The sequence below is a fragment of the Callorhinus ursinus genome, unplaced genomic scaffold, assembly GCF_003265705.2.
Source record: "Callorhinus ursinus isolate GAN/ISIS: 27379988/994484 unplaced genomic scaffold, GSC_fseal_2.0 scaffold8, whole genome shotgun sequence".
NCBI lineage: Eukaryota > Metazoa > Chordata > Mammalia > Carnivora > Otariidae > Callorhinus > Callorhinus ursinus.
Window position 1 is genome coordinate 22562193 of NW_027397070.1, and position 26881 is coordinate 22589073.

Consider the following 26881-nt stretch of genomic DNA (forward strand, 5'->3'; position numbering starts at 1 on the left):
TTTCTAACATTGTTATCTAGCTTCTGAAATGCTTATGCATTTTTTTCTTAACCAGAGACCCATGTCTTCTGCCTACTTTATATTTTCCTGTGCACTAAGCATTTTATTGGTGGTATATTATTTAAGATAAATTGATAAAGTCACAGGCATGTTCATGGTGTATATTATTGTAAACTTCTATGCATGATTTATTTTAATGGATTATTATTATTACCTTTTTGTTTTCATGTGAGAAGAGCATGGTATTTAGAAAATGTCTAAATTCTTGGGGCGCCTGGGTGGCTCAGTCGTTAAGCGTCTGCCTTCGGCTCAGGTCATGATCCCAGGGTCCTGGGATCGGGCCCCACGTCAGGTTCCCTGCTCTGCGGGAAGCCTGCTTCTCCCTCTCCCACTCCCCCTGCTTGTGTTCCCTCTCTCGCTGTGTCTGTCTCTGTCAAATAAATAAATAAAATATTAAAAAAAAAGAAAATGTCTAAATTCTATATTTGGGAAGAATACACTTATTTTTGGATGAGAAGTAAATCCCCTTTTAACTAAGAAAGAGAAAAGAGTCACAGAATTTTTATGGTCACACATATATGCTTATATATGTGTTTATGTTCATCTCTCTTAGATAATATACTTCCATAAAGTGGGAAAGGGAGGAGGTGAGGACAAGCTCCTGGGAAAAGAGAGAGCATAAATTTTCTTCATTCAAAATGCATTTAATTTAATCACAGATCTAAAGATTTTTCAAGGAAAAAATATCTTTTCAGTGTTATGGAAACGCTGTAATCATTCCCTTGACTCTACTTCTACAGGGGTGGGCATAAGTACTTAACTGACAACATCAATTAACACAAGATTTGGCTGGGTTAAATTTGGACAACTTTTAATCATTCTACTAAAGCTGGCTGGTCCTCATCCCGCTTCTTTGTATAGACACTGAATACAAAACTTTTAATGGATAAATTTTTCTAAATATTAAACTATGTTTGTATCTACATCAAGAGAGAACCAGAGATGCAACAAGGAAAAAAAATATGAATTTAGTTTCTTTACATGATTTATATACTGGATAAACCTATCCCCTTTCCAGATAATCTGCACTTCATTGCTCAATAAAGACATCACATCTGTGTTCTACACTGAGAAGCTCTTTAGAAAGAGAGTTTCAGCTTTCTCTGACAATTTCCTTAGATGGTTATCTACCCTGCTACCTTCTCTGGAACAGTGAGAAAACAGGGAGCAAGCTGAGGGCAGGAGCATTTCAGCTAAAGTAAATTCATTCTAAAAAGGCTTTCTGCAGAATAACATGCCCCCTTGTGAAGTTCAATTTTCAAGTATTCAGGAGTAATATAAAAGTAAAATGTTAAAACAAATCTGTTTTCAGGGCAGCTCCATTATAATTCCTCATTAAATCCACTGGGAAATGAGGTAAGATATTTATAGGACACATTGACTTGAAGTAGAAATGCGACACTTTAAATTGTACACCACCTTATAAAACTATTGTTTCTTCTTTCCAAAGAAGAGATCTTAACTACTTTGGGGAGGGGAAAGGTAGGGTGGGAGAAAATAGCATAAATATTAATGTTTTCATCATATTAACATTATCTTAGGTTCAGTTGATTAATATTTCTAATAACTGCTGCAAACAACAACAAAAAAGCATAGCCATTTAATTCAAATAAAAGAACACTGTATAATAAATGCCAAGTTCTATTCAATAATCATTAAGGCTAAAATATGAAAAATAAATGCTTAAATATTATATTCTTAGTAACTTAAAAGCTTTTCCCAACCTGCATTCTAGTGAAGTATATTACAAATTTTCCCAGTGAGAAGATAATAAATGAGTCAATAATTTCTTACCAAGCAGAGCTTTAGCGTTAAACTTTTCCCAATATAGAGACTCTAGAAATGGGTCAGTAATCAAGAATCTATCAATTTGACAAGTGAGTTTAGAGGAAGGCAATGATGAAATAATAACCAATGCTTTTGAAAACAGTGTATCATCTAAAGTATATGTTCAAAACAACGTTTCACTTTGAAGTCCTAATTGTCTTGAACAGATTAAACACATGTCCGAAAGACTATCAAGGAGGGCCCTTCTCAAGTACCAAGAGACTTTCTAAAGAGGTGGGACATAGCCAGGACTTGAAGAGTGAAAAGCAGTTGAGGAATTGGTGGGAACAGGAGAAGGGAGGAATAGGAGCCTAGCTAGACTCACCACTGAATTATCTTGTCTGTAAGGCTGAGAAAGGATAGACTGAATAAATATGGAAAATAGGAAATGCATCTGGGTAAGTAGGTTACTGAGCTGGAAGCCCTTTTGCTGTTCTGCTAATAAGTTAAAATTCTTGTCCATTCACTTATAAATTCCTTTGGATAGCCTGTAACATCTTCCCCTGTGAAGGCAAAATGCTCCCTTGTTTCTTTTTTTTTTTGTCAGTAGTTACTTTGTCTCTTGTATTAGCTTTAATCTCTAGTCACACTGCTATTTTCAGAGCAATTTTGCTGTTTAAAAATATCCAAAAAGTAGTTATAGTCACTCAATACAGTCATTCTATGTATCTCAACACTACAGAAAATTACTCAGTAAGTTGTCTAACAATAATAAGCATAGATGTCCCAGTACCTTCTGATCTGTATTTAACTTTCTTTTTCTTTATAAGGTCCATGATCTTGTAGCTGCCAAGGGCAGGCCACCCCAAGATGGGCCACTTTGGCATGAAGATTATTTTGAGTTAAAAAACAATCCAAACCCTAGCAGATTCAGGAAAAACTCTTTACCTCCCCCACAAAGAATTTACATAGAGAACCTGCTCCAGGAAGAGAGCTATCACCACAGATAACTACATTATGCCATAAACTAGGCTAGGCTAGACAGGGAAGAACCTAGCAAGGCTTGTTCAAATGATCAAAGTCCTCTATGTCCTATTGTCTCCCAGGAACCTAACATTCGCTTACCAAACATTTACTCTTTTTCATCGTCCTGTGATTGCATTCCTTCCCCTTAAAGTCCCAGATCCCCACCCACTTCTTAATTCTGAATGACGTAGGTACCTTATTTTGCCTGACTGTCTCTGGACTTTCCATGTCTGTATGGATTCCCTGTATATATGAAATTACATTTGATTTTCTCCTATTAATCTGTATTGTAGGTACAACAAGTGTGCATATATATAATGAAGCTTTAATAATAAAAGTGACATTCAGTGCAGTATATATCTTCTCCAACTAATTTTCAAGAAAATGTATTTCAAAATATACTCATTTTACTAAAAGATATTACCAGTGCTTTGAGATGAAACCATTTAAAGGATAGCTTTTATTAAAATAAAATGTTCTAGTTTATGAAATTCATTTCATAGTACATAAAGTATACTTATATAATACCAATATAAGAAATACACCAATAAATCTTGTGTACTTTAAAAAAAAAGAAAAACAATAATTTCCTTTAGGAAGGCAATAGGCCTATTTTAGTTTCTTCTTTTAATATATATATTTGAATATATTCATCCAATGGCATTTTTATTTGATCAATATTCAATATTCAAATGATCAGTACTCTAATGAGTAAGTTAAACATTATTTAATTTTTATTATTTTACTACTGTTACTTTGTTAGGAGATTGTTCTAGTTTTGTTCAATAAGCTCTGTACATACTATGATTTTTAAATGATATGGATCAATTGACATATATAACTATTTTATTTTCAAACAATCCACTGTAATGGAATAAATCTGCTTTGAATAAAAATGAGATGGAAAGTTAACAAAAGAATTATTACAGTTCCAAAAACATGGAGATGAAATTAAGTAATGGCTAAAAATTTGAAGGTCTGTTATTAAAACTTTACATTGCACTTTGTAGTTTCATCTAGCAATTTTTAAAAAAATTTAAATTAATACTGAGTCACTATTTTTCAAACTTTTAGAATTATAGTTGCAACTACCTGTCCTGGCCCATATCATTTGTGATAACTGTCAATTGTCGAATTTAAAAATATTATAATAAAATATATATATATATTCTTTTTGCTTTCCAGGAATGAGCAATATGCACAAGAACTTAATAATTTAAACTACTTCATTCTACTTCATTTTGATGACTTAGCTACTCTTAACAGGACATAGAATGGTGTAAAATACCTTGAGCTTTCTGTCACTTGTTATATCATTCTTTATACCTTTTAAGAAGAAGCAAATTAACAGGGTGATAGTAAATAATTCAATACGTTTTAATAAAATGATTGCCTTATAATTTTAATTCAACATTAAGTAACAATAAATCTCATTAGGCAATTTAGAACATTAAACTAAATAAAGTATTCCATCATTTATAGACTATGGAGACATATATGCTATTTATATTTAGGCACATACAATCTCATCAAAGTCCTACATACAATTATTTCTATGCTCCTTTAGTCTTTTTGCTGGGTTATTGTTTAATTGGACACAGTAAAACTAAACGAGGAAAAAAATGTGCCTTAGAGATACCAGTTTTTTGTTTGTTTATTTACTATGAAGATCTTTTTTTCATTCTTTTACATTTCAAATCATAAAATTATATATAAATATGTGTGCATTATGTGTGCATGTGTGTGTAAAACAGACTGTCCCAGAATTTGCCAATCTAATAAATATTTTAAGAAAGGAAATTATAATAAACTACAGTACAGAGTTCAAGTCCTGAAAAAGGTATTTGATAAGTGTTAGAATAATTTGACATCTTCTTCATATACTTGAACACTTTCAGGTCTCACACTCTGTGCAACAAGTCCTCAGATATTCCTGAAACCTAAATAAATAACAACCAGTCATGTAAGAAGCAAGGAGTATGCAATATGTATATTCTTATTCCACTTGTTACCATAACTTACATTTACTCAACAGAGCTGATGAATAGCTACAATGCAAAATATATTATGCTGAGAATACAAAATAGATATAAGGCAAAGTTTGTAGCTGCAGTGATGTAACTAATTGCTGAAGATAGTATAAACAGATGCACATGTATGTAGATGCGTGTGCACACGTGTATGAAATAACTTAGTATTTTATATTCGTATGGATACTTCTCACATGTAGCATGACTGCAAATTAAGCACAAATCCCACATTATTTTCATGCTTTTAAGAAATCACTATAAAAGTTGGAATGTTTATCATTTAAAAAATATCAGAATTCCTGCATTATTAGTTTTGCAGGAATAAGCCTTAGTTAGGCATGCAGGTTGGACTTGGCTAGCAGGGATTATGTGCCTAGAAAATCAACATTGGATTCACTCAGGAATAATCTGGAGTTGTTTCCAGTTATTTGTACCTGGCAAATGCTCAGACACATAATCAGATTCTTCACAAGAATTGGGAATACATCAAAGGGAGCTTCTCGAAAGACATAATGGCATCCTCACCTGAAACTGGCAAGGCTGCTGGAACCCAGCTGGCTTCCTCATAGGCCAGGGAAGCTTGCCTCTGAGAGGAAGTGCTGTTAGATTACATCTCCTGCTCTGTGAAGTCACCTTGGGATGCAGATCTTTTTATTTACATTAAATGAACTAAACTTTGCCTAAAGTCTATCGGTGTCTTTTAGTTGATTACATCCTGTGACACTAGAGACAACCATGCCAGTATTTATCTTCATCCACTATTACAGGATTGAATTTTTAAATCTTGTGCTGAGCTTAATGTTTCCTATGGGACTTATTAAGAAGCAAAAAGGAAAAAGAAAGAAAAAAAATTCACACACTCATAGAATTCTGAAAGTTTGCATATTCTATGGAGTTTGGAGATCCTGGTTCTTTAAAACTTTAATTCAAAATTCCCTAGAATCAATGGGCTCCCTAACTTTTATTTGTATCAGAGCGTCCCCAGAGAGGTGTGAGCAGAGTAATACTAGTAGCCCTAACAGCTTTATGAACACCAGGGCTTTGTGCCTAATTCCAGAGGAAGCACAGAACTCTGTGATTACCAACAAGAATAAAGTATTCCAAACTGTATCAGTTTCCTCTATGGTCCCTGGAAAGTTTTTTATTTATTTATTTATTTATTTATTTATTTATTTATTTATTTATTTATTTTTAGAATTGAGGAGAAGTTTCTCTTTTTTAATTCTTTTCTCTTTTTTCTGTCTGGAACCTGTTTTCACATGAACCTCCTACCCATGAGCTTGCCATGGGTACAAAGACCAGTGAGGAAAAAGCAATACTAAACTGCTGAATACAACTTGCTATCTAAAAGCTGTGTTATTTGGAAACAGACAAACTCATAATCAATTGGAAATCAGCCAAAGTATTTGACAAATTATCAGTTTGCATATATATAGGACAAATAGCAAACTAGAATCTGAGTTTCTAAAGAATGGGGACAGGGAATGGTTAAGCAGTGCCCAGAATCTTGTTCCTCTCTGCCCGCCCCCCACTCACATAACTCAGTCACAAATGAACTTGGTATCAGTTCCAAACATAATCCTTCCGTATCTCAATTATTCTTTCAAATTTAAAGTCAGTTAATCCAATCTGCCAACATCCTTAAATCTAATATAAAAAGAGACATTTTTGGATTAAATTCTATTTTCCATTTTCTGAGTTAGAGAGCCATAGAAAGGAAACAACATCATTGCTTATCAAAGTGTATATTTTCATCTAATTCATTCATATTCTTAAAGACTTTGCCATCAGGTATTTAACAAATTGAACATCAATTCAAACTTAGAGCAGCACTACTGGGGTTCGAAGAGATTGTGCTTAGTTTGCTGCTTCTCTTTTTGGCACTATCTGTACCACCCCCCATCCGAATTACCAGGGCATCCTCTAATAACCTAACGTCAAGGACAACATTCAACTTTTTTTTTACATTTAGAAATTATGTTCTTTTAATACTAAAAGCAAATTCAAAGCACACAATGTCTACAATTTTTTTTTTTGGTCAGAAATGTAACAGTGATTTCAATACAAATAATTGATCATATTTAACTCTCACGGTTAAACCATTTTCTATTAAGAAAATCAAACAAAAATTCAGTACCTAATATTTGAATTATTTCAATATTACTAGATAATTATGTAATCTACTCTTACAACTTCAGATATGGAAACATAGCTTTTCCATGATTAGGTCTCCACAATTTAAGCAAAGGGATGCTTTGAAATAGGTGGATAATTTGGGGAAAGGGCATGCAAATGCCTAAAGTAGAAACAAGAACGGTGAAAATAAGAGAGTATGGTAATCGCAATTATTTCCCATCTCTACTTTGCCTCAGTGCACATGGCCAGTTTTTAAACATTAGATTTGTTGATTCTTTGGCATTAACCAACCATGTAATACCGTCATAATCATCACACACATAATCATCACACACACACACACACACACACACACACACACACACACACACACTGATACTGTTTATTCTATGAGTATTAGCTCAAGCAAGGGGAAGATTTAGGGAAAAATACAGTTTCAATTGGCTAATGACAAGGTTAGAAACATTTTATCCTAATCCAATTCCAAAATTCACTTGATTTTACTAGCAGAATAATCGCATCCTTTCTTCCCTTGTCCCCCAATGGAACACATGGAAAAAAATATTACTTACACTGCACAATGAGCTGCACCAAAGCTTCTCTTGGTTTCACGTTAAATCCATTGTACTGGCTGGTCTGACATCTGTACATTCCTGACATTTCTCTAGATACATTCACAATCCTCAGTGTTCCGTCATAACTCTCCATTTGCATCGAGCCATCAGGCATTGCAACTTCTTTATCCGCTCTAGACCAGAGGATGATGGGTTTAGGTTTTCCAGTTACTTGACACTGCAGTTCTATTGTGTCCCCTTCTCTGGTGACCAGAGGTGATTTTTCCTGTGGAACAGTCAGATTGGGTGGAACTTGAAATGGGAAAAAGAAAATTTTTCAAGGTTAGTATAAACTGGTAAAGCATATTCAAACACAGAAAATCATAAGGAAACAATTTCTGCTGGTTGAAGAAGTGTGACAATTCAGATGACAAAAATCATAGAGACCCTGGGAGTCAGTGGCACATACTCTCACTTAAAAGAATTCTGAATTGTTTTCCTACAACTCTCACAAATGAGGTCTTCAAACATTAGCAAAATAAATAAAGCATTAAATTGGAACATGAATGGTCAACATAAGAACAATCTACTCAATGACATGTCATTATCAGCCATTAACTGGGTTTTTAACATCTGCATTTCACAGAAGAGTGATCCTGCTTGCTGAAGGTAGGATTCAGCTTTTCAGTCTTGTTTCCTATGCTGTCATCTCTTACCCAAGGCTGCTAAAAGAAAGGGATAAGAGACATTATCAACTTAGCTGGCACGGTATACACAAGTAATAGGAAAAAGAAAAAGAAGAACCTCTGATATAAAATCATAAGTTTTGACCCTGGTACAGAAACTGTTGCCAAACTGCTAAAGGTTAGGGTTTGTTTTCTCCTTAATGGAAATGGAATGGAACAATCGACTTACAATGCCACACTCGGAGAATCCACTCACCATATTCTTCTCCTTGGACTTTTAGTATTTTTTTTTTAACATTTGGATTTCATGTAATCGCCTTTTAAGACATTTTGAGGTCATTGTCAATAGTTTGTCATAATTTGCCTCTATTTCTGTAGAATTAATTCCAGGTGAACTTTCCAAAACATATTTCAACGATGTAAGAATTGTAATTTTTTCAGGTAAAGCTAATTTCCGATTTTACTGAAGATATTTATGAGAGGTTCATTTTAATGGAAATTACTTTACTGAACTAGAGTATATTTATGTTAGGGTTTAGTGAAAAGCATGAACCACTAAGAGGCAAGTAGTACCCGAAGTATTTTATTACAAAGGGTATCACCTGTCCCCATTGAAGACTTTTATTTCTTATACAAATGTACATGAAATCCATTGTATTTGTGCAATAAAACATCTATCAAAAAAGTATGGCTAACTTAGAACGCCAGAATAAGAATAACCAGAAATACTTGAATAATTCTATTCTGATAAATGTCAGGTGCTCTGCTTGGAGGTGGTACTGCATATATGGATAAAAGGCACAATTTTACTCTTACTTCTAGCATTACTGTGTTCCAGTGCCCAGGAACAAAAGCAAACATAATTTTTAAATTATTTTTCAACACATGTTGAAATCTTATTGCTCTTATTACTCATAGAGAAAAATATATTCAAGTCCAAAATGACAGGAGAGTTGATTATCTTGCTATTTAATTATCTTCATGTCTATTTTTTCATTTAATTCCTTCATTTACTTATTTTAAAAAACTAGTTAAGTAATGCATACATCTTAGAAATTAGAAATTATGAAACACTAACCACCACCTTTTTGAAGTAGATACATACATTCCAGAATTTGACATTAAAATATATCTTTTAAAATGGTTACATTTCAAAAATCTACATAACTAATCAGATTAAATTATTAGCTTCTGTAAATATAAAAAAGTAAATGATTTAGTCAAATAATTTGTTCTTTTTGAAATGAACCACAAGGGAATGATACAATTCTAAGCGGCAGGATGGGGAAGAAGCTGTAATACTGACTCACCCTCCATGAGAAAGTATAAAGAACAACAGCAGTAACCTCTGCATTTAACATCAATTATGCCCCTACTACGTGCCAGGCATACTTAGAGGTTTTACATTTTCATTCCCTTGATAATCCTAAGGATCAAATATTTCATATTAAAATTTAACAAGTGAGAACACTAAGAATAAGAGAGGACAAATGCTTTGATTTGAACAAAATTCAAATTGAGGCTAATTTATAGCAGGTGGCCAATGTTGCGACATGCTCCCTGCAGCAATCTCCAGTAAACTACGGTGTCTGGAATGAATAACTTGAGTTAGCACTGGACCTCCCTCCTCCTGATCATTACTGCTGTGCTCCCAGGGACAAACTGGAGCAATCTTCCCTGCCTATCTCTTGGTCACTCTATTAGGGACAATAAAAAAGTGCCAAGGTAGAAATGTGAAGGGGTAAATGACACATTCTTTGCAAATTATCTGATCCATTTTATATCTTATGTATCTTTATTTATCTTAAATACCTTTCTATCTATATTAGAATATTTCATATGTATGTCAAAATTGCTTATAAAATACCCCAGGCCAAATATATATCCAAATTCAGACAAATCTTTGTGAAAGAAATGAAAATAAATGATAACTTAAAAGATTATTTATTTAATGGAATGTTATTATTTGAAATCTTTCTTCCTCATCCCTTCCAAAAACAAGCCACATGACCTTGGCCAACTTTAGTCACTCTGAGCTTTAATTTCTTCATTTTTGAAACTAAGAATTTGTACTTTATGAGGTCCAAGGCTATTAATGTTCTGACCATAAAAACAAATAGTAGAACGTGAAGGACAGACATGGTGCTAAATGAAAGTGTTTATTTCCTGACTTAATAAGATGAGTATTCAAAGACCTTAATACTTTAGGCAATTCTAATAAAAAAAAGATGGTGGACTAGCTAAATAAATTTTTTGAGTTTATCATACTACGTAGTTCAAACAACTCCCTTTAAATGTTTATTTGTGTTATTTATTTAGGTAAACTTTCCTCCCTACATAATCGAAATTACAGAAGTGTAAGCCTCAGTTTTAATCTAGATTAAAATAAAAATAGATTTAAAAAAAATTAGCCCAGTTTTTGCTAAACAGCAAAGCCCAACTAAAATATAGTTTATTTACCATCTCTTCCATGAGGCTTTTAAAATCTTGGAATCAGAGTTAATCTTTCTTTGCATCTTTCTTGGTGAAGAAGACCTTATAACTTCTCAAAGATTTGGTAGCTTCTCCCTCTCTCTCCACCTTAAATTTTCCATTCTCTAGAATTCTGCAGGCAACTCTCTTAAATATTACTATAAATTTCCCTGTTAGGAGCTCTCATTTTTTTTTTTTCTCACCGATTTCTCTCTCCTATATGTTGATAATACAAATTCTAACTTTATCCCGAGGCTCTTTCAGTCTACGATTGCAGCTAAATTCTAATCTTTCAAATTCCCAAACCTAAGTGCTATTTTTTCTTGACTTAGTTTGGTAGTTAATTATCAACACACAGCATCTGCTAACTGAAAGCCATAGAGTTTTCTTTGTTTTACCATCTCCTCTTGCCCACCACTTCCAATCAGCTGCATTGGTTCCTCATTAAAATGTCTCTCATAACTGCCTATTTCTTTTCATGGCTATCGGTAGATTGCTTAGTAGAATTCATCATTTTCTCTTCTTGTGACACTAATAAGTAGTCTCTATCACCAGTCTAATTCTTAGTGAATAGTATGAATAGCTATAACCACTATGATTAAATGAGTAAAAGATATTACTGAGCAATCCAAACAGTAGGATCAAGTTTTTATATAAAAAAAGACATACGAAGATGAATGTTAGCAAGGAGCTTCTTTAAGGGAAGAAAACATATACTTTATATTGTTAGTATCCAGCACTCTATTTCACATGTGATAGGAACTCAGTAAAACATGTTACGTTGAATGTACAAATGAAGACAGGGAGGCAATTGTGCACTGATTCAGGGAAGAGCAAGAGGCATATATGGGAAAAATATAGAGGAAAGGAAAACTCAGAAGGAACTATATGAAAACACTAACAGTGGTTCTCTCAGAGTGTGGGATTATTGATGAATTTTACTTTCTTTGTATATTTCCCTTTCTCCTTCACTCTTCTACAACATGTGCAATGCATATGCGCCTGTTACAGGTTCCAGGAAGCCTAGAGAAAACTAAAATGGTAATGCAATCTATTTTCCAAAGCTCATCTGATAAAAACTCCACTTTGTAATAACACAAATGTATCACCTGGGCACGGTATTCTGGATGACACAGTCTGAGAAATGCTCACTCCCAGAACATTCATTCTCTTGCAGTTTCAGTGACTGGTGAATCTCCGTGCTCTTGAACAAGCGCTTCTTTCCTATGTCCAACATATCTGGTCCTGGCTGACTTCCAGGAGCTCCTGCCCGCCTCATGTGCTGAGATTCAGTTCAAATATTACCACTTTTGTGGTAACTGCCTACCCCCTAGACTGGGTTTGCTGCTCACTCTTCCTGGCCACGTATTACACCCTGTACTTGTTTGACCTGTACTTTCGGCTTTGCCCTCTCTTTTCTCCCACATCTATATCCCTGACCAGACAGCTCCTTGAAGGCACAGAGTGCAGAGAGTCACTCTACCTCTAAAGTGCCCTGCTTTCCTGCTTGGCACAAACCAGGAAGTCAGGAAATAACTGAAGAAGGAAGGGAGGGAGAAAGGGCGAAAAGAATAAGAAGGTGAGGTAAAAGGTTGTGTATATAACAGAAATAAATATGAGACGTAAACTGTAAAGATTTTAAAACCAAAGCAATAAATAATGAAATGCAATTCTTTAATGATTAGTAGCCCATAGAAGTAGCAGAATCTTCTGCAAAATATGTTGTTAGTATAGATTTCAGATGCAGTATATCTTGAGATGGGTGTGGGTGTATGAGAAAGTTGAGTCAAACAAGGACTCTTCCAGTTTTTCTTTTCTTTCACCTTTCATTTAAAAATCCAAATAGATATAACTGAACATAATAAAAAAATAAATAAATAAAGAAGATATGATTTCCAAGCCCTTCAAAAAAAAAAAAACTGAATAGAGAAGCTGTAAATTAAAAGGGGAAAAAAAAGAAAGCACTAGCTTGAGGACATGCCATTTATCGTTTGTCATGATGTTTTTACATCCTTTTTTTAATCAATCAATTAAATTATTTTTTCTTGAAATATTGTCTCCAGTGAAAGCATCAAACTAAGTAGAAAATTTTGAAATGTCTGCACCTTGTGAGATCCACACTTATCCACAGTGCACTCAGTAGAAAAAATTTCCTCCTGGTGAAAACACAAAGGTACATTTTATGACATATAGATTATACATGCCCCGATTTTGATTTTTCTTATCTGAAATGCTACTGTAGAAGATGCTATAATCAGAGAAACTTGAAGAGCATGATATGACACCAAAGTTTCTCATTCCAAACATAAATACATAGACAAGTAATTTAAACTGGTTTTCTGTCAACATTTCCATTGTATCACAGACTGTGAAACAAAACAAATACAGAAAATTCAAATGTTTTTATTTCTTCATTGGGAAGGAAGCTGAGGAAATTTAATCTTTAGTCATTACTCAGAAAATGACTGGTCTATTTTCCTCACTCAAAAGAATGCAGGGGAAAGTTAGTTCATCTGAACTGTAGGAGAAAATATCATGCTGTCTAAAACAAAGACATCACAATATGCTTATTATGGACTTATTGGCTTAAAACACATAACTATTTATAGTGTACTTTAATAGTAGATATTGAAACAAAAGATCTATTTCTTTTAACATAAAAATTATAATAAAGTAAGTAATAAGAAGAATTTTCTCCAGAAGGACAACCACACTCCCACTTTTAAGAATCCTAAACTAAGTATGGCATTAATTTAATTATACTTGAACTTTACGGAGAAACAGTTTATAACACCTATGTATGTTTTAAATTAAAATGTATAATCTATATTTAAAACATAAATAAAAGACTTAAAAAAAGTGTGTTTATAAAAATGACCCCTAGAGGTCAGAATTCAGGAATTCTCAAGCTGACCAGATGTATATAAAGAAATGTAAAAAGGTAAGACTTAAGTAAATACTGAATTTGTAGATATAACTAATTTACATGAACCACATCTATTTTTTTTTGGTAATCTTCAAAAACAACATGTAAATTTTAAAAACTTTTACAGACTGGATGTGAGTTTCATCCTTGGTGATCCTTGAGACTCCTAGGTTAGTAACATCCTTATTTCAGACCACATATTTTTAAAGAAAAGATATTCTATGACACTCGAGAGCTTTCTCAGTGTCCACATCAACAGTCCTCAATCTCTTTTTTGCTAACTCATTACAGATTAGCTTTGTAAGCATGAGACAGGTGCAAGGATATACTCAAATTTCGAAGTTTTGAAAAATCACAAAATAATTTTACATGGATGTAAAGAACAAAATAGTTTGCAATTGCAATAGTTATTGATGGGAGATCACTAATTACTTCTCATAATGGATTATGGATAAGGAAAAGACATTAGTTAAGTGAATTTGTCAGCATGCTTACTGTAACTACTCATTTTTCTTCCATTCAAAAAAAGTATATGCAATATAAGTGAGAAAAATATCATTACTCTAATCCATATTTTAAAATGTCCATACACTACTTTTGGAAATATTCTAATCTAATCTAAAACTCACAGCAGATACTAACACATAAGTAAGAGTGGGAATACTGCCTTGAGACATGAAACATAAGAATGTGATGTTCTGTGGCTACTGGGGAATATTCATATGACTATATAAGGGAAATTTGAGAATTTCCTTCAACTTAAAAATAATTCCAATCGAAGCCAGCAAAACACTTTTAAAACTAATAAGCTTGATCCATCTTCTTAACTAATATGTGTCAATTAAGATATTTAGTAAGGTATGCTTAAAAGATTTTCCAGGTGACAAAAGAAATCCAGCATGCTAAAGGTTTCTCACTTATGAATGAACCTGCCAATATTTGCTTCCTTTTAGGAACCATGATGGTAACATAAAATGTTTGATGAAAGACAGCAACACTCTATACCTCATTTCTCATGAAAGGAATAGAAATCCCCAAATGGGTACTTATTGGAAACAATTCCTATTTTATAAAATCACAGAGATAGATAATATGGTGAGTTATGTGATATGTAGCACATAAAATGTTTTCATAGTTATTTTAAAACATGCCAAACTTCTCTGAGGCAGAGGTTAATCTATAATATAATATAAATATACTGAATGCCGTGCTTCCTTCTGGATTATTTTTCCCCTTACAAATGAATTACTAAAATGTAATTGATTAATGTCTCCCCTCCTAAAAAGTTCTTCCCCTTTCTGCATTCATCTTTAGTAAAAATCCTGTCATTCCACCATTCAGGTATCTTCAGTAGTTTTTGTGTTCTAGGATAGAGGTCTAAATCCCATTGCTTGTTTTCCTTCTTACCTGCCAAACTTTATTAAGCTACAGTGTTTCTGTGAAAAGTTCTCTATTGGATTTAGGCAGGTCTTCGGGTTCTCCTAACATTTTTGGCTCATTCCCTTCCTTCCTTCCTTCTCTCCAGAAATTACTCTCATAATACCCATCCAATTATTCCCCATTGTTTTAAAGCCCAATTTAACTTTCCAGTGTCCTTAAGTCTTCTTGAATTCTGTATCTTTTAATTATTCTCCACATCTCTGATCCCAGCATATCTAATTTATCCTACAGATGCCAGGACAAAATGCCCTCTCCCTTACAAATGTAGCTCAAATGTCCTGAGGTCAGCACCACGTTTTATCTACTTCCTTGGTACCTGTCATACCATGTGACATTTTAAAGTATTTCAGAGATGCTTGATAAATTATTGATTGATGGATGGAGCACCAATTCAGAAATGGGAAGAATTTAAGAAAACAAAGTGAGAAAACCATTGATGAAGAATCACCTCTTGATTATCCAAGGCTTAATTATAAAGCATATGAATTTCAAGATCATTTTTTTCACACATGAACTCTATTTTTTGATTAGAAAAACCACAAAAAAACCAACTGGTTTCTTTAAAGTTAGCAATTCTACTAGATTTTAATTTGGTCACAGTAATGATACAGGGAGTAAAATATCAAAAGCATTTGGTAGTACTGTGGAATTTATCCATGCTCTCTGTGGCTTTCCTCTATTAGCAGTAAAGAAGAGGCTATATTTGGCTCTATACAACAGAATGTCCACGGGGACCCATATTCTAAGACTTGTATTACTTATAGTCTTGTGGGTAAATGATATATGAAACAGGCACTTATTTTTAAACATTTCCTTACACCAGATGGTGAGCCTACTGTTTTTGTCCATGATATGAATACGCATAAATAGTTCTATCACACTCTGTAAATAAAAACTGCCCTTTTTTTTTTCGTTTTGCACTAACATGCAATTTTTTCTTTTCCTGACTCACCTATAATAAGTCAGGAGATGCAAATAAAACAGAACTGACAATTATTTCACAAATCTAGCAATAAAACAGGAAGAAAGCACATATTAAAAACCAGCTTGAGATTGAAATACCACGGCATTTGCATTTGGAAATTCTATGGGGGAATGTACATGCGTCCAGACACACATAACACTGCTTATTTTTGAAAGACTTGTAAAAAATCTTATTACAATGGCTTTGTTAGTTATTTGAAACATATGGGGAGTGGCAGGATCTTGGAAGGTAGCAACTCTGGAGGGTTTAGTATTGGAAGATGGAGGACATGCAGTGCCATTCAATCAGTAAAACAACTCGGGCAGGCAACAGTGTGGCTGTTCCAACTTCCCTCTCCCAGCAGGTGCTGCTATGGCACAAGAATAGTCTCTGAGGGATTCAATAGAACACAAAGTGTAAGATGAAAGAACAAAATAGAAAATCATTCTCTAAGTGGCATTCATATTTTCCCTGCTACATAAGCTACAAGGCCAGTTGCAAAGAAACACAGGTTCCATTCTTGCTGCCTCAGAAATACATAAGTGAATGGGAACTGAAGCGAAGGGCTGCTTATGTAGCATTTGGTTAAATGCAGTTTTCAAGTATCTGGCATTGTTAGAATCTTCGTGTAATTTGCTTTTCTGACTCGAGCTTTGAAGAAAATATCTTCTAGAGTCATTAAGATAAGTCTGTATCAAGAAGAGAATTTTCTACTTACCTCTTTGGAGAAAGACATGAAAGGATACTTTTTTTTTTCTGTTTTTAATTTCCCTTCCCTGACTTACTGTATGTGTTTCTCAAGTGCTGAAATATAGAAATAAGTGGCCACTGATTAAGCATGTAAATTCTCTCATGTAGAAAACCTTTAAAAAAAACTAAATTAAGAAAAAACAGGAGCAAGATAGTTCTGCTTGCTAGTCACTCAAATTATGCTAAAATTTTAGCAAGGTAGGAGTCTGGACTAGCCTGAGAATGTTAGAAGAAATACGGACTGCAAAAGAAGCACTTACTTTTTTTCTGTAATAAGAAAGGAGGTATTATGAGTTAACACATCAAATAAAGTACTAAGATCTTTACTAAACTATGACTAGGTTATCTGATGAAGAGATAATCAATCCATAACCATTTCTGGGAAGTAAGGGACTAATTCTTCAACTCAACTTTCTATTATTCAAATTCCCTTTCATTTTTGGTAGTTTTTTTTTTTAATAATGCAGAGTAAAGCTGGAAAATGACAGTTATTTGGGCATAAGCAATCGATTAAGAATTTCAACTTTAGAAGTTGAATACTGCATTCTAAACATTTGTTATAGAAACTAAAAATAACAAGCAGGAGAGAGTGCTATAAAATTAACTCAGAGACCATCAATTTCCTGCAATTCTTATATTCTGTAACATATTTGTGTCCTTGTCTACTTGCTCTTAAAATGGTTTATCCAAATACATTTTATATATGTGTACCATCCCTTAAATCAATAGCAAACATCCTGGGAATAACAAAAGCAGCATTGCATTCTGAAAACTTATGTGTTATTTTAGAACTAACACCAGTTCATTTTAACACAGCTTTTAGAGCCCCTTCAGTAGATAAATGTCCTTAAGACTAAGGGCAAGAGAGATAAATTAGGCCATTCGCTACCTTCAAAAAGTGCACTATGCATTATGGAAATGGATAGATAGGGAGGATTCTTTGTAACTGGTAATTGCTCATAATTATTTTGAAATCAGAAGCCCCTTTTCAGTGGACATGGAGAGTTTGAAAGAGTTATAAGTGTACAAGATTAGAAATCTTACTTGGGCTCAACCCAGCTCACTTTCCAACTGTGCAATTTTGGGTCATCTTAATCTGTTCTCTTAATCTGCATACAAGGCTGATGAAAAGGAGATTTTAATGATAATTTAGGATACAATGGTATAATGCACATTAGAGTATCCCCTGAACTGTGAAGTACTTTGAATTGTATAATATACTTGTAAAGAGCAAGGTTCAGGTGTGCAGCCCAAATTCAGATCCTAGCTCTACCACCTAGTAGGTGCATGACCTTGGGAAATCTCTCTAACCTATGTCTCTCAGTTTACTTTAAATCAAGTGAGCATGATAATAGCAACTTTACATTTTTAGAGAGTAAACAGTATAATATACATAAAATATTGAGCACAAGGTCTGGCATCTAGTAAATACTCAATATATGTGAATTATTATGTTTTTTTATCATTGCCTTTTATTGGTGTGATATCAATGACTGTATTTTATTGTTATACATATATTTCTAAATTGAAGGCAAAGGTCTTGCTTTATTTATGCCCATGACATCTCAAGTATTGAACATGGGTACATCCAGGGCCAAAGAAATATTTTGTTATGTTATATGATATGATATGATATGATATATATGTGTATATATATATGCATATACATACACACATATGTATAAATAAACCTTACATTGCCATTGTCAGTTGTTTGGGAGATATATATATATATATGCATTTCTTTTGTTCTTTTCCTGGAAAAGATCAAGACCATTGGATATATATTCATTTCAGATGAGAATAGTATTTGAAGAAGATAGCATTTTAGAAAGGACAGGAATGAACTTTTTAAAAATCTGAATAGAGGTCTCTCCCACTGACATCCAAGGAAAGAAGATCGCAAATTTCTTTCATTAGACACAATAATTTGATCCGTGTGTTTGGATATTATCCTAAAATGGCACATAATACAGATATCCCAGCTCTCAATCTGCTTCTATGAAGTAAAGAGGTTTAGACATTCCGAAATACATCTATTCCTCCCTTATGAGGATGACAAAATGTCAGTGCTGTCCATTTTCACAAAGGTCAGGGTGTTGCCATGAAAACCACAGACTGGTAAGTAAAAAGGAGCTGTCTGATCATGTTAATTATGTGATTGCTTTCCTGTGGATGAAGGAATTCTAAATTAAAAAGATGATAAGCTATAAATTATGTATCAAATGCATTTTATGAAAGCATAGCAAAAGAAAGATGCTTTAAAGCAATCCACAATTTATTTTACTTTCCTGAGCAACTGTTGCTCACAGTGGTAAACTCTTCAATGCAGAATGGCTAGAAAAATCAATTTGCTTCTATAATAAAAAGGCCATTTGTCTACTTGTAGAATCCATGTGACATTGTTAGGCCCCTTATAAATGATCACTCTGGACAATGCCTGTGGTTTACTCCCTAATTACTCCCTAATTACACCACTGATTGTGTATCACTGAATATGCCTTATCCTGTAGAAATAGACATTACTGCCATTTTAATAAACATTTTGACATAAAATGAAGCTGGCTCTTTCACGCTTTGTCAAGAGCAAAATGAAACAATCAGTGAACACAATGTTCCATCAACAGATCAAGGCCACATGTTCTTTAGGGCAAATGAGGTTTAATTAACAGATCTGTTAGTAGGTAACTAACTGGTCAATTAAAAAATAGGAAGAGGGTTTTTTTTTTATAACACATGAATACTTTATTAACAAATACTCTACCAATGCATGATTGCATTTTATGGTCCCTTCTGCCAGTCTGTAGAAGTATAGAATGATACAATAAAAATATGAGCCTAATTTTTAAAAAAACATAAAAACTCATATAATGCCATTGATTGGAATGATACATAACTCATTCTGAGCGAATATGTGAGTGTGAACAGAGTTTAATAGCATTTTATTAATATGGTTTTACATTGCATTTTATTCCTAAGCAAGGATATTTCTGCTTAAATGTCAACTAAATATATTTTGTTTACAAGTATTATTTAGACAGACTTGGTGAAAGTGGACTTCTTATGTTTCCTTTATAGTGGACTGTAATTCATACTAAACGCATTTTAGATGCAGACATTTGAACTGCCTGTCATTTTATTATTTCTACTTCACGTATTTAAATTACCAGTATATTTCATGTTGTACATAGCACCTTTCTTTAAAGTGCAATGTTAAAAAAATAAAGAAGATAGCAGGAAAGGAAAAATGAAGGGAGGGAAATCAGAGGGGGAGATGAACCATGAGAGACTATGGACTCTGAGAAACAAACTGAGGGTTCTAGAGGGGAGGGGGTGGGGGGATGGGTTAGCCTAGTGATGGGTATTAAAGAGGGCAGGTTCTGCATGGGACACTGGGTGTTATACGCAAACAATGAATCATGGAACACTACATCAAAAACTAATGATGTAAAAAAAAAACTAATGATGTAATGTATGGTGATTAACATAATAAAATAAAATTAAAAAAATAAAGTGCAGTGATATGCTTCACATTTCACGTCTTTTTAATCTAGTCATCACTCAGAGAACATGTCTAAAATTTGGGAAGTTCTGACGTATTTGCCTGTCAGGCATTTGAGGGCAGCCCAGTGTCCTTAGTTCTGTGGTGTCCCTGCAAACGCTGTCACGTCCCTTTTCTAATGCTTTCATCCTGATCCTAAGCTATTGCTTAGGCTGACTTCCACCCAACAGGTCTTCTTAGGCCCTAATTGCTTAGTCAAAGATGTATTTGAAAGGCAGACACAATACGATTTGAGAATTGTGAGATGAACTCACTCATCAAAAAATACCTTTCTCACAGTTTATCTCAGGAGCCTGAAATCTCATTACGCATACTTCATTCCATTGAGAGGCTGTGTGTTTTCTATAAAGGACCTGGGTCCTACAGTCAGAAATGACCTATGTTCAACACCTTACTACGCTTCTTAGAAACTCCGAGGCCTACTAGTTACTTATGCTTTCTAAAGCTCAAGTTTCTCATCTGCAAAATGAGTATATTCACAGTAGTACCTACTTCAAATGGTTTTCTGAGGATTCAGTGAAGTTCTCATTTTTAAAGTGTTTAGCCCAGGGGTGCCTGGTGGCTCAGTTGGTTAAGTGTTTGACTTTGTCTCAGGTTATGATCTCAGGGTCCTGGCGTCGAGCCCAGAGAGGACCCCCCACATCAAGCCCTGCATGGAGCTCCCCGCTCAGGAGGGAGTCTGCTTGTCCCTCTCCCTCTGCCCCTGGCCCTGCTTGTGCTCTCTCTCTCTCTCTCAAATAAATAAAATCTTAAAAAAAAAAAAAAGTGTTTATCCCAGCAACTGGAATATAAAAAGCACTCCAAACATCTTAGATTTTTGTGTTTTTTTTTTTTTTTTGTAAGTAGGTATTCAATGTTATGTGCTCTGTAATTTACTTTGAATCTTCAGCATACGGTAAAGCTTTGTTTCTTAAATTTTGTGTGGTTAGATAATGTGTTGTCACTTTTGAGGCTGCATGCTGACATCCATGCTTTCTCTGTGATTTTGTTATGCTGTAATAAAATTAAAAATAAATGCTTCACCATAAACAATGTGATCTATGTTTGTGTGCTGTAAGTTTTAATGTATATCCTAGGGTTACCATTAATATTTAAACTATGCCACTTAGACCCCAGATGTGGTTAAGTAGTATTTTGAAGACTCAAACCCTGGGTGCACCCTTCTCAGGAAGATAGGATAAGTATAATTATGTTGAGCTTCACGAGAGGATTTTTAACATAGCATAACATTGGAAGTGGTTTCTTTGGTGAAATGAATACTCTTCAAGCTATGTGCCTTGGTTGGAATAGGGTAAGGCCTCACTCTGCTTTTGTGACTGGAATATAAGACTGGTAAATGGGACCTAACATCCTAACACTCCTTGGAGTGGTGTTCTCAGAGTAGGGGAGAATGTTGTGTTCCGTCATTGACAGAGGGCATGGTCACATGATCCAACTAGAATGTTACCTGAATCCCTCTGGAATATTTTAAGACCTGCCTTTAATGATTCTTTCATGCAAAACCCTTGTCAAAGAGTATAACTGAATTCAGAATCACTGAGAAGTATCCATTTATGATATATAACATTGTACAGCATGCTGCAAGCCTTATACTGGATTTTGAATCTGAGATTGTAAGCTTAAATCAGAATGTGGCTCTAGGAAATAAGCAAGTACCTTTGGGGCCCATTTCCCTCTCTATAAAATGAAAAGTATTAGGTAATCGAGAAGTGTCCTCAATATTTAAAAACTATGCCAGTAAATCAGACATTTAGAAATATTTTAAAAATGTTTTACAAAGTAGGTGTCTGGGGACCTGCCCCAATAATCTTTTATTTTAAAAATAGATATTAATAATTCATAATTATCCCCAAATTACATCACCAAAATTCCAGTTGTAATGATTTTCTAAATTTATTTAATCTCTTTCTTAACTTCACTGATATGCCACAATGAAGGATGAGAAATCGATTATGAAAATTAATGGGGTCCTTTTACTAATAAAATATATTCATTTGTAAGCATATTCTTTAGGGAAAGTTCTTTGCACTAATGGTAATTCTAATTTCTATTTTGGAGCTCTTGAAAGAAATAGCTTTGATGTAAAACATTCTAAACTGTAAAATGAAACCCACATACTACAAACAAAATTAAATCACTAAAATAATTGTTCTAGCTGATGCCAAAAGATCTAGGATTCTAGAGCTTCTGCTCCACAAGAGCAAAATGGTGAGCAAACTATTAAGTCTATGGATCTAGTCTCCATGGCTATTTTTATTCATTTTTCTGTTCCTCAGCTGATAATGGTAAATTGGTAGTGTCATCTACAAACATAAAGTTCCAAAGTGTGATCATAATTACATAAATAGTACATATAATGTTACTTCCCACAATTCTCTTCCCCTATAGGCAAAAGATCCAGAGTGAGTTTTGGTAGTATAGCTTTAAATAATATATCCTAATTTATATTCCACCCTTAAATAAAAATTTGATGGAGACATTTATTGTTCATCAGTTAATGACTATATTGTCATAAGTCTTTCTTTAACTGTAGTAAATTATTGATAGTTATAGTTTTAAATGCAAATTATAGGGGTGTGTGGGTGGCTCAGTTGGTTAAGCGACTGCCTTCGGCTCAGGTCATGATCCTGGAGTCCCGGGATCGAGTCCCACATCGGGCTCCCTGCTCGGCGGGGAGTCTGCTTCTCCCTCTGACCTTCTTCCCTCTCATGCTCTCTTTCTACCATTCTCGCTCGCTCTCAATAAATAAACAAAAATCTTTATAAAAAATGCAAATTACGAAATTAACTAATGGTGTTCAGTCCTCATTAGATTAGAGAAACTTACATTTAGTGATTTAAAATTCAATAGTTCCAATGTCCCCATTGTTTGCATTTTAAAAGGATGAAGAGTATCGGAAGCATAGGTTGGGTATTCTTTCGTATGTCTCATTGACTTGTTCTTATCTTATTGTAATCCAGGAATTTCAAAAAGTGTTTAACTTTGTCAAATGAAGAAAATACTCAACACATAGAATAGTAATTATACAATAGCTATTAACTCTGTTAAACTATAACCTGTAAGGTAGAAACTTTGTTTTGATTTTTGGGGGAAAGAAGGGCATTTTAAGATGAATAATTGGAGGAAAACTATGAATCCAATGTTATTTCCATAATTACAGAGATTTAATTTTATGTGAGAAAATTCTAATTATAAACATGATTAATGTTTATTGAACTATTTTAGAAAATAGGACATTAATTTAATGCAGCAAATCTTTGCATTTATGTCCTCCCAAAAAAATAAATAGCAGAAACACTGATACAATTCATGCTTCTCAAAACAACTTATAACTTACTAAGAAGGCCAACTAAAACCATTTCAAATATTCCCTATCACTCCTTTAAATGATCTTATTGCAAAGAGAATTAGTGTAAATGTTACTTTCTACAAATCTCTCTCTCTCTCCCCCTCCATTCCACCCTTCCTCTCTCCCTCCCTCAATCCACAATCCTTTCACTTGAAGGAAAATAATAGTTGCTTCCATTATCAAAATCCATGCATCATTATTAAAGTAGCTGGGACAACTATAATCTTTCACAAGCCTCTTCATGCTAATGAAGAGGTATTACATGCCCTAAAGATGCTGCAAATACATACGTTTTCCCCTGGATATTCCCTTGTTCCACACAAACTGAGGAGCTCTTTTTCCTTGGTTTCCATTGACCACTCTTTTTCTCATTTTCTTCATCGTTTTTGCTTTTTTCCAACATTTCCTTGGGTATCTTTTATCTTTGCTTTATAATCTCTCCTTGGGTAAGATCATCTCCTTCTAATTAATGCAACTGCTTGTGAAATCCATGTTTTACTCATGACCTTTCTCCTGGTCATCAAACTTGATTTTTTAATTGGTCACCAGAAACACAAGGATGTCTTACCAGCCCCTCAGCTATAAATAGTCCCAAATCAATTTGCCCTCTTAAATCTCTCCCACAACCAAAGATCTTTCACTCAGAACATGGCATTACCATATTCTAAACAACTTGGTTATAACATTTGGGAATCACAAAAGCACAATATACTTTGGAAGGGATAGAAGAACTTATAGAAGCAAATAGTTTTCCACTATGTGTGTTTAATACCATTTGCACATATATGTGTGTGAATTTGGGTCAGAATCTTTACCCTAATATAATCTTACATAGAAGTCCTAATATAAGAGAGATATAGGCTTAGCTCTGAATGAAGTTGAAAAAAAAAAAAGCGGGGGGTAAACTCTCTCTGGTTATTTACTGTCCCTCTGCAGTGCAGTAGCCCTTGAAAATATTTCTTCCAAATCCCTAGTTGTCATTAGAACACCACTTAAAAACCACTTACCCAGTTGATCCCTTTATTCTACCAATGAAAAATTTTGAGTTGCAGACAGACCTAAGTCATAAAGCTATTAAGTGGTAAAAATGGGTCTAGCCCTAAGTCCATGGCCCTAAGTCCATGAGCTCTGGACATGCTCATAACATACACTGCCTGAGGTCAGTCAGGCTCTCTTACACTGACTGGAGACCATTGGCCACTGACTAACCTGCCTTAACGGGAGAGGTTATGAGTGCTCCTCAGTGCCTCATCTGATTCCTATCAATCTCTTCAGTTGAATAAATAGTCCTCCCCTCACCCCTCCAATCTGTACTTTTTTTTTTAAATGTTCCTTTTTTCCATTCTTTTTCCTCAAACTCTTCCTTAAAAATATTCCCAAGCTATAATGGAGAGATAAGGAATCTAAGATGCAAAGAGGCTTACTGACTCCTCAGATGACATTCCTGAGTGAAGCTCCTTCTTTTTCTATTACCTAAGCCTTCTGTTATCTTTCCTTATCTCAGGACACATCGACAGAGGATTGCCTATCCCCATCCCCACTGCCTTATCACTTCCTAATAAAATTTTTCTGTGCTCTCTCTCTCACATTATCTCTAAATGAAACTGTTTCATTTCTCCACCATTCCTTCTCTGTCTCTTTTTGGAACTCTGAAGATTCATCCAATGACTAGGCCCCCAAACACCAATCTGATCATACTGCCCCCTTGATAAAATTCTTCCATCATTCTTGATTGAGTGAATGAGATCTAATTATATTCATTTTCTTCTAAGATCTAGTGACATATAATCCTTATTTTTAATCTAGCTCAGATGCCACCTGCTCTATGAAACTCTTGCTGACCAGATTCAATAATTTCATCCTACATGTTTCTATATTCCTCTGATCATTTGTAAAGCAACACTAGACTTCATCTGTTATTAAAGTTTTTCAAGTGTATTTCCACTAGGATATCAAATCAATTGTGAATGAGATCCTAACCATTTATATTTCTTCCTGTATCTCCTTTCCTATAGTGGTTGTTGAATAAAACTTTTTTGGATTGAATGTGCGCTCTGTTTCATGAATTAATCCCAGAATTGCAGGTTGACAGCTATACTTAATTTCTCTTTGCCCTATTAGGACACTTGACTTTATTCCTGCTTACACTGTCAGTTGACCTTGCCTCTCAAATTTAAATTTCCAAGCCTCCATCTTCCTCCACCCAGGGCAGTTTCTTTAGGCTGAGAAACTGTGAAATAAAGGTCAGATATACCAGATGGAAGGGAAAAATACTGATGATGAGCCATAAATACTGTGTACATTCCTTGTGGTGGTGTTCCTATCTCCATTAAGAAAACTTCAGAAATTTCAGGAGGTTTCTGTAAAGGTCTTTGCCTTAATTTTGTGTAATTTAGCAATTTCTCTCTTAGGTCCTTCATCACATTTTAATATGGTACTTGGTAAGCCTTATGAAAGTACCTTCAACCTTAAAAATATTCAAGCTTGGGTTTTTGACTATTTGAATGGTTGTTGTCAAAGACAACACAGAATTAGACATAAGTCCAAATGCTACAGTCTCTATTAATGCTACCTGAAACTAAATGACAATAATAAGAGGGAATGCAAATAATAATATTTGATATGGACAACTGATATTTTCTTAAACTTACTTAAGAGTGAGTATAAACATCTTCACAAAACTTTGCTATTTCTACTACTTTTATTATCTTAAACATACAATCTAAATAAAAGCCATAGTAGTTATACGAACACAGATTCCAGACAAGTTCCCTAGCCACTCCTAACACTTCTAGATTGTTGCATTTACATGTCTCCTTTGCAGAAAACCTGCATCAGCCACTGAACAGTGCAAGATTCACATAAGTGAGAAGAAATAATTCCAAATTATTAATTAATTTTTAAAATGAAAACTTTTAATTTAAAGAGTAAAACTTACTTTCAAATAAGCAATGTTAAGCATAAAATATTCTTCTTTTTAAAATTTACTATACCTAAATATGAATTCTATAGCCATGCCCACCATACAGGCTACCAGTAAGACCATCCTTCACTGAAAGCACAGATGAAAGGAATTAGGTATCTCTATGAGTATGCATAGCCCAATATTTCCTAAGGAACGTTCTGTGTGTGAGGTGTTTAAAAACAGTATGTTGCAGA

At 34.1% G+C, this 26881-nt stretch overlaps 1 protein-coding gene across 4 annotated transcripts in view; it reads right to left on the reverse strand.

Moving 5' to 3' along the window:
• The window catches only part of MDGA2 (MAM domain containing glycosylphosphatidylinositol anchor 2), a 799761-nt gene that overhangs the window by 190576 nt on the left and 582304 nt on the right, over positions 1–26881 (reverse strand). For 3 of the 4 annotated variants that reach the window (XM_073895160.1, XM_073895161.1, XM_073895163.1), the window contains one exon: positions 7592–7885. The exons of the other annotated variant lie outside the window; for it this stretch is intronic. In XM_073895160.1, coding sequence (XP_073751261.1) covers positions 7592–7885 — 294 coding nt within the window. The remainder of the gene's footprint in view (positions 1–7591; positions 7886–26881) is intronic. 4 annotated transcript variants of the gene reach the window in all.